This window comes from Octopus bimaculoides, chromosome 14 (assembly GCF_046866305.1).
Source record: "Octopus bimaculoides isolate indiv1 chromosome 14, ASM4686630v1, whole genome shotgun sequence".
NCBI lineage: Eukaryota > Metazoa > Mollusca > Cephalopoda > Octopoda > Octopodidae > Octopus > Octopus bimaculoides.
In genome coordinates this window covers 30,226,801-30,236,707 of record NC_142941.1, presented here as the reverse complement: position 1 = coordinate 30,236,707, position 9,907 = coordinate 30,226,801, and the positions used below count along the sequence as shown (strand labels likewise).

The 9,907-nt window shown below is 34.9% G+C and overlaps 1 protein-coding gene across 1 annotated transcript in view; it reads right to left on the bottom strand.

Moving 5' to 3' along the window:
* Positions 1–292: 292 nt before the first annotated feature.
* The window catches only part of LOC128249382 (uncharacterized), a 24,934-nt gene continuing 15,319 nt past the window's right edge, over positions 293–9,907 (bottom strand). The window contains exon 4 of the mRNA XM_089362620.1: positions 293–960. Within this exon, the coding sequence (XP_089218746.1) occupies positions 716–960 (245 nt within the window). The 3' untranslated portion in view covers positions 293–715. The remainder of the gene's footprint in view (positions 961–9,907) is intronic.

The following is a 9,907-nucleotide window of genomic DNA, read 5'->3' as shown; positions in this document are numbered from 1 at the left end:
ACTGTTGTCCCAGGAAGTTGTTCTTATATTTACTACGGGTTGTTTCAAACTAACTTTCTTCCTACACTTCGATCCTTGGATCTTATGTATGTATGTATGTATGCATATTAAAGTTAGATAAAGCTGGTTTATATGACTACCTTAGGGTTCACATCCATAAAGGGCTTAGTTTTATGGCGTATCATTAGATCCCAAAACCTGTTGGCTAAAGGCCTCTCTAGTGAGTGGCCACTTGTTAGAGAGATGCCTCTCTAGCGAGTGGTCACTCGCTAAAGAGGCCTTTAGCCAACAGGTTTTGGGATCTAATGATACGCCATAAAACTAAGCCCTTTATGGATGTGAACCCTAAGGTAATCCCATAAACCGACCTTATCTAATTCTAATATATACTGCTCTATAACTTAGAGTGTGCTCCTTTTTTCGGATTTATGTTTATGGACGATACACACACACACACACACACATACATGCTCGTATCCTCATATATCTTGTGTGTGTGCGTTACGTACGCGCATGTATTTGGTGTAGCGGCGGTGGCGGCGGTGGTGGTGGTGGTGGTGGTGATGTTAGTTGTAGTAGTTGTTGTCGACGTCGTCGTGGTGATGGGTAGTGGTAGTGGTAGTAGTAGTAGTGGTAGTAGTAGTAGTAGTAGTAGTAGTAGTAGTAGTAGTAGTTCTCGTTGTTATTTATCAGCCCACTGTTCGTGTGTAGAATTTTAGATGTATGAATAGAGCCATTTGAGAAGCGGCAGTAAGTCAACCACGACAATAAGAACAAAGGGTGCAACCACGACAATGGCCGTGAAGCCACCGATCACCTTTGATGAAACACGTTCGTCAGCCATACTTTTTTTGGAACGGATGTACTTGGACGTGTTGCGTCGTGGTATAGTCAACTCCGAGATGATCTCACGAAGCTTATTATCCAGTTGTTCATCGGTGATGTTTGGTTTCAAGGTGGCTGGAAACGAGAAAAGAAAAATAAATAAATAAATAAAAGAATAGAAAAGAATAGTAAAAAAAATGAAAACGTGAGAAATTACTACAGCTGCCACAGCAAGTACCACCACCATCACCACCGCCACCGCAGCCGTCTCTGCTTCTACTTTTTCTTCTACTAGTACTACTAGCACTATTAGCACCACCGCTACTACATATACGCATATACACAGCATTTTCCCACGCTTATTATCTTTTGTGGTTGTATTTCCAACTTAAACCAGCAATTTCCAAACATATTTTTGTACAGCAGAACTCATTTCCAACATAGCTTTGTACATAAGAATTCATTCTATGATTTTCCAAATCTTACAGAACTCAGCCCTGTATTTTACAGACAAATTCCAGCAGCCCAAATTTTAATAAAATATTGAATAAAATTAAAAAAATTGTTTGTAGAGAAAGAATTTATTTAGATATGGTTGTGTGGTTTAAAAGCACACTTTGCAGCCTCATGGCTTTCCAATTTAGTCCCATTGTGTGACATCTTGGTGTTGGTATTTTCTACGATAGTTCCGGACCAACCCATGTCTTGTCAGTGAATTGAGTAAACGAAAAATATGCGAAAGCTCGATGTAAATGCGCGCGCGCGTTTGTTTGTATTTGTGTTTATCCCTTCACCGCTTGACAACCGGCGTTGGTTATCTTTCATCTTTTACCTTTTACTTGTTTCAGTTATTAGACTGCGGCCATGCCGAGCCGCTAAGTTACGGGTACGTAAACAAACCAACATCTGTTGCCAAGCAGTGGGAGACATTCACATAAATACACTAATACACACGCGCACACACTCACACACGCTTTTATCTGTGTATGTGAGTGTGTATGTGTGGGTGCGTGTGTGTGTGTATGTGCATGTATGACGGGCTTCCACACAATTTCCGTGCTCTACATTTACTCATAAAGCAATGGTCGGTTATTTTAATAATCTTTGTTTAAGTAAATATTAATTGAACACTTGTAGAAGATACTTGACAAGGTACCACGCAGTAGGACTGAACCCGAAACCACGTAGTTACAAAGCGAAATTTTTAACTACACTGTCAAGCCTGCACCTGCACCTAGGTGGATGCTTATAATAAAATCACAGCAACCATCTCTACAAAAGCATATCTACAAAAATATCAAAAATATATATATATCTTCATACCACAAATCCAACATTTACCTAAGGCTCTACTCATTAGATCCTCAATACACAGAGACTACAATTACAATCTAAAACCCATATATTGTTCCCTTTATATGCCTTTGGCTTCCTTTTCTTAAAAAGTGGTTGTTAGACGAAGAGAATGGACGGGTAATTTATGACTATATTTCTTCAGAACTTTTGAAAAGGAGTTTTAACTCGAAAGATTAGGACTCGTTAAATATTTTTCGGGTAAACTTTCGATATCTGTTATATTTACATTTAATGTAATTTGCCTTCTATATTACTCTGTCGCATATTTCACAAGCTACCATACTCTTCTAACATTACAATTAGACTACACCTATTAATAGCCAAAATCGCATGACATACGACTAAATTTTTATGTTGTTAATACACGTTATTACTAAGATTTAAACAAATCAACATTATCTTTCAAGATACTAGTCCCAATACAATAACGAAAATTTTCCTTATCCCCTTAAATTACCAATTTTTTGTTTCAATGAGCTGCAGCCATGCTAGGACGCCGCTTTTAGGAGGTTTTAGTCGAAAGAATCAACCCCAGTAAATATTTTTTTAAAGTTTGATACGTATCCTATCGTTCTCTTTTGGTGAACCACTAAATTATGGGAACTTAAACAAACCAACACCGGTTATCAAGCGGGTGGCGGTGGACAAATACAAAGACACACACAGATACGTATATACATGTGTGTATATATATATATATATATATGTGTGTGTGTGTATATATATATATATATATATATATATATATATATATATATATATATCATTTACATTATTTACATTTGACGGATATTCGTCCTCATTTTGTTTGTTGTTAACACAACATTTCGGCTGATATACCCTCCAGCCTTCGTCAGGTGTCTTGGGGGAAATTTCGAACCTGGGTTCTCATTCCTATCGATGTTACTATTATTATTATTATATTATTATTATTATTATTATTATTATTATTACTATTATTAATCAGGTCGATGCCGTGAATCGAACTCGGAACCTTGGGGTTAGTAGCCCTCGCTCTTAACCACTACGCCATATGCCCGTCAAATGTAGATAATGTAAATAATGTAAATAATTCCTCATCCCTTAAATATAGAACTGTATTATATATATATATATATATATATATATATATATATATATATATATATATATATATATATATATATATATATATATATATATATATATATACACATGAGTGATACAACAAGGCACCAATATTTACTGGAAATACGACGCTATTGTAAAGCTTCACTGCGTATATACTGGCAAAGACGTGTAAGTGCAACAAACATGAAAAAATTTGTCTTACCTCTAGGAAGAACATTCGATAAATAGACAACCCAGGATCGGATAATGCAGGACCGGTTTCTGACTCTTCAAATACGTTTGTCAACGTAAATTTGATCAGTTTTCATCAAGACGATATTTCAAATGTTGCCACATCAATGCCAGTGTACTCGCCTGAACGCTTAGCCGTTAACAGAACGAGAACAGTAAAAAAGTTTTCAATGAAAAAGTATTGCAATACAAATGTATTACTTTCCAGTAAAATAAAGAAACCGGTCCTGCATTATCCGATTCTGGGTTGTCCATTTAACGAATGTTCTTCCTAGAGGTAAGACAAATTTTTCATATTTGTTGCACTCACATGCCTTTGCCAGTATATACGCAGTGAAGCTTTATATATACATACACACACACATATATATATATATATATATATATATATATATATATATACATATACATATATATATATATATATATATATATATATACATACACATATATATATATATATATATATATATATATACGACGGGCTTCTTTCAGTTTCCGTCTACCAAATCCACTCACAAGGCTTTGGCTGGCCGAGGCAATAGTAAAAGACACTTGCCCAAAGTGCCACGCAGTGGGACTGAACCCGGAACCATGTGGTTGGTAAGCAAGCTACTTACCACACAGCCACTCCATTATGAAATAATTAATAATAAAACTATTAATGTTGGATATAGTTTAACCCACAACTTCTCTACTATTATATCTTCCATAAACAATAAGAAACTAGACAAATTCTACTTGAATAGAAACATCTATAATAACAACTACTCTAACTTCCCTGAACTCAACACACATTCTATTAATTCGAATAACCCTGTTAATTATACTAATACATCTCCTGATAACAGAACCCTAAGAAATAACACTATAATAATAAATAACACTCCCTCATTAAATACACGTATAAATAATAATACTTATAATAATTGTAACTTCAGGATTGGAAATAATTGTTTATTTAAGAACGCATGCAAAATAAAAAGCGTAATATCAGGTCATCCTATAAGTTCTGTCCGATTTTACCTTTTTTAAAATTGAATGAAATTTATTCGTATTTTAGAATGTCTAATGGAATTAAAAATTATTTTTATGCATTTGTGTACATTTAAACTAATTAAATATTATTTTACAGAATAATAGAATTAAAATTTCTTTGGTTAAAACCTTTCTAACTTGGAAGTATTCAAAGAGCATTTAAGGCAAATAATGCTTTATGAGTACGAAGAATGAAACTCTGCAGCCGAAGCGACTCGAAACATACACTCAGTTTATGGGAAAGACTGCTTGAATGAAAGAACTTGCAGAAGATGGTTTGAAAGAACTCCAGAAGTGGAGGTTTCAGCCTTGAAGATGAAGATCGAACAGGACGTGCATTATCAGTTGAAGAATTGGCAATAAAGCTTAGTTCAAACAACTGTTCATCGTCATCTTCAACAACTTGGAAAGGTTCCTAAATTTGGAAAATGGGTGCCTCATGAATTTTCCGAAAGCAACCGCAAATCCCGAGTTGACATCTGCTCTTCTCTCCATTCTCGCGAACTCATTTCACTCTTTTTGGATAGACTTGTGACTGGTGACGAAAACTGGATCTTCTATCGAAATGTTAAATGTCGTAAACAGTGGCTTGGTAAAAGGGAAAAAAACTCAACCACAACCAAGAAGGGAACTTCATGGGGGAAAAGGTTCTTCTCTCTATCTGATGGGATTGCAAAGGAGTAATTCAATTTGAATTGTTACTATCTAATGCAACAATCAATGCTCAAGTCTACTGTCAGCAGTTAGAGCGTTTGAACCAAGCTTTGAAGAAAAAAAGACCCGCTTTAGTGAATCGAAAAGGAGTGATGTTTCATCAGGACAATGCATGACCCCACACTGCAAAGATCACATCACAGAAGATCGAAAAGCTTGGTTGGGAAAAAATTCCTCATCCACCTTATTCTCCCGACCTTGCTCCTTCAGACTACCATTTGTTTCGTAGTTTACAGAATCATTTGGGGGACATAACTTTCGCAAGCCAGGAGGAGGTCGAAACTGACATTTCAGAGTTCTTCGCTTTGAAACCAAAATAGTTTTACATTGATGGGGTTAAAAACTTGTAAGTAGATGGAAGGAAGTCATAGATAATCAGGGAAAGTACATTGATGATTAAATTTCAATTAAATATAACATTTGATCACTTGTTCTCTTTATTCAAAATTCGGACAGAACTTATGGGATAACCTGATATATCAATGTCCAGTTAAAACACTAGAAAATAAATATCATTACATTGGGACTACCGAAAATGAAATTAAAAAAAACGTATTTCTACCCACCTATACACATTTAGAAATAAACATAAATGAAACTCGACAGGACTAAGTAAATTTATCTGGGAGCTTAAGGATAATAATATCAATTTAAAAATTGAATGGGATATAATAGCTTCAGTGCCTTCTTATAAAATTAATAATGAAGAATGTTTTCTTTGTTTAAGCGAAAAAGAAATTTATTCTCTCGGCTAAATACTTCCTACTTAACATTAGAGACGAAAGAAATAAATCTTGTTTACACATGAGAAAATATGTATTTTCCAAATATAAGTAAATTTCCAATAATAAACCAATTAGCTCTCTCACCTCCATAATTGTATACTTTAACCCATAACCCTTGCCATTACTTTTATTTAATACATTGTTGAGGAATTAGACTATTTATTAACAGCGCCCACTTAGTATATTAATAATTTTATACTTCGATATCATAGCTATAGCTTTATATTTGTTTTTTAAAAAATACCCTCTCTATTAATTGACATTGGAAAAACACTTTATTTACTCAAATTGAAACATCACACCTCGAATTCTATATTCTCTATACTTTTCTTATTTTTCTTCTAATACAATTTTTACCCAATTTTAAAAGTAGTAGTCACTAATTTTGATTACTAATACCCATTTGCATCCCCTTTCTTAATTAATACTAATTGCATACACCCATCCCTCCCTCTCCTTAAATATACTATTAGTATATACTGTCTCCCCACCACCACCACTACAGCTTATTACATTACCTTGCTATTCTTTACCTATCTTTACTTAACCCAATATATATATAGATATATTCATTTTTCTAATCCTTTTAAAGTTCATATTTTTTATAAAAAACAATCTATGACCTTTTCATATATATATATATATATATATATATATATATATATATATATATATATATATATATATATATATAGTGTGTGTGTGTGTGTGTGTGTGTGCGTGTGTGCGTGCGCGTATGTGTGTGTATGTATGTGTGTATATGTGTGTGCGTGCGTGTGTGTGTGTATGTGTGTATGTACATATATTCAATGTTTTACTAAGCTCAAATAACTATCTACAATTACCTCCCCTTCGCCAATAGTTTTTTTCATATACATAAGTGTTGTATCCCCTAAATACAAATTTATCAACCTTTTTCCTTTGATGTAAGAAATCATCTCCTTGTTCTCTTATTGAACACATAACATATTAATTTCATTCATTTATTTTATTTATTTATTTATTTTACCATTACCTGACTTTATAAATGTATAGAAACGCTATTTTTAAACAAATGACCAATAGAATTTCTATAACTTAACTGATCAATACAAAATATATTTAGGCTTGTTTTCGTATTTCTTACCAAAATAAGTACGTATTATTTATTAATGCATTTTTTAATAATCCTCAATTATTTATTATCATGTTTTATCGAACTCTTTTTCAGCATAAGTACTTCCGTGTATGAATATAAATATTAATATATTAATCATAGGCGCAGGAGTGGCTATAGGCGCAGGAGTGGCTATAGGCGCAGGAGTGGCTATAGGCGCAGGAGTGGCTATAGGCGCAGGAGTGGCTATAGGTGCAGGAGTGGCTATAGGCGCAGGAGTGGCTATAGGCGCAGGAGTGGCTATAGGCGCAGGAGTGGCTGTGTGGTAAGTAGCTTGCTTACCAACCACATGGTTCCGGGTTCAGTCCCACTGCGTGGCACCTTGGGGAAGTGTCTTCTACTATAGCCTCGGGCCGACCAAAGCCTTGTGAGTGGATTTGGTAGACGGAAACTGGAAGAAGTCCGTCGTATATATGTATATATATGTATGTGTTTGTGTGTCTGTTTTTGTCCCCCCCTCCCCCCAGCATCGCTTGACAACCGATGCTGGTGTGTTCACGTCCCCGTAACTTAGCGGTTCGGCAAAAAGTGACCTGATAGAATAAGTACTAGGCTTACAAAGAATAAGTCCTGGGGTCAATTTGATTCGACTAAAGGCGGTGCTCCAGCATGGCCGCAGTCAAATGACTGAAACAAGTAAAAGAGTAAAAGAGTAAAAGAGAATACAATTACATATTTATATAATTTTTTCCGCATATAATTACTTTATAGATTTTTGAATTTATTTATCATATATATTTAATCTATTGAATAAATATTTTGACTATTAATAGCTTCTACTTATTACTAATCTCTATAATAATAAACTATAAATATATTTACCCCAATTTTAATATGATACGTATATATATATGGTAAATTACTATTTATTATATATCTCTACGTCTTCTAACTATTAACTAGAGTATATTAATATATATTTACTTTCCTACTAAATATACACCTTTTGTCCCCCTTAAAAGGTTTATAGCAAGGTTATCCATTTAACAATACTCAGTTTGCTGTAATGTTCCATATACTTAACAGCTAATAATATATTACTATATCTTTTTTTCTGCCTCTGACGAGATTCTGCTTTATAAAATGATTTAATTATTACAATTATAATTTCTAAAGTATGAATCTAAATAGATGTTAGAGATCGTGTTTATTTTTGCAGTTAATAAATCTACTTATTAATTTATGTATCTCCATTTTCTCATTTATATATATATGAGCGGTTGTGTGGTAAGTAGCTTGCTTACCAACCACATGGTCCTGGGTTCAGTCCCACTGCGTGGCACCTTGGGCAAGTGTCTTCTACTATAGTCTCGGGCCGACCAAAGCCTTGTGAGTGGATTTGGTTGACGGGAACCGGAAGAAGCCCGTCGTATATATGTATGTGTGTGTGTGTGTGTGTGTGTGTGTTTGTGTGTGTGTGTGTGTGTGTGTGTGTTTGTGTGTGTGTGTTTGTCACCCCAGCATCGCTTGACAACCGATGCTGGTGTGTTTACCTCCCCGTAAACTAGCGGTTTGGCAAAAGACCCTCAAGGAATAAGTACTAGGCTTACAAATAATAAGCTCTGGGGTCGATTTCCTCGACTATAAAGGCGGTGCTCCAGCATGGCCACTGTCAAATGACTGAAACAAGTAAAAGAGTAAAAGAGTAAAAAAAATATAAAATACAAAAATGGGACAAGAACGCAAAACATCCAGATAGACGATACAAAGAAAACAAGGACGGGTCATTCGAAGTTTTCTTTCCTCAGTCGAGTTCCAGATTGTCTTTGCAATTTCGGCTGGTTATACTCGAGATTGCTCCAATCTGGCAAACCCCAAGGAAAAACTAAGCTAAGAGCATTAGATTCCTTGGAAGAAAGGAGCTAATGTATACGTAAACAAGGACGGAAAAAAAAAACGAGAAAAGTTACACAAATACAAATGCAAATACCAGGACATAACAACAGGTGTCTTTCGACTTGGAATGAATTAAATTAAGCTGGTGTGTGTGGAAGTAAAGCCTTACGGCAGGGATATATATCTTTTAATTTCTATGCTATTCTCAGTTTTTCACCCTATTCAGAACATATGCAGTTTTCAATCGTATTTATATTTATATCTGTAAAAGTATAACTTAGAACAGCCTTCTTGGGAGCATCTTGCTCGAGATAGCTCACTGTTGCGTATAGCCAAGTACTCTGGAATAAAGCACTCGGAATCAAAACTGATTAGAGAACTAAAGAGAGGAGAGCAACAGGGAAAGCTAGAGTCCCACCGGGTTCTAATTCTACTATTACATGGCCCCACTGAGACTGTGAATTTTATGCAAACATTAGCCTAATATGCCACGTCAGGAACCACAGATTGTAAAGCTGCTAATCAGGTTATCTCAGAAGACATGAAGGATGAGATATACACACACGAGGGAGTGCTGAAAAATTCCTGGCTTTGAGTAAAAGAAAATACAGGAAGATAAGTCAATAATGATTTTATTCAATATATTCCCTCTCAGATTCACATACTTATTGCAGTGGTCCTTCAGTTTTTCTAAGCCCTATAAAAGAACTCGGAAGATTAGGCCTTCTTTAGCTCCCCTTGTAGGTATATATATATATATAAGGTTGAGGAGGGTATTGGATTTAACCAAACCCAGGAGGATACAGGTAATACTGAGTAAGTGCTGTATACCGACTAGTTTAAATGTTTAAATCAG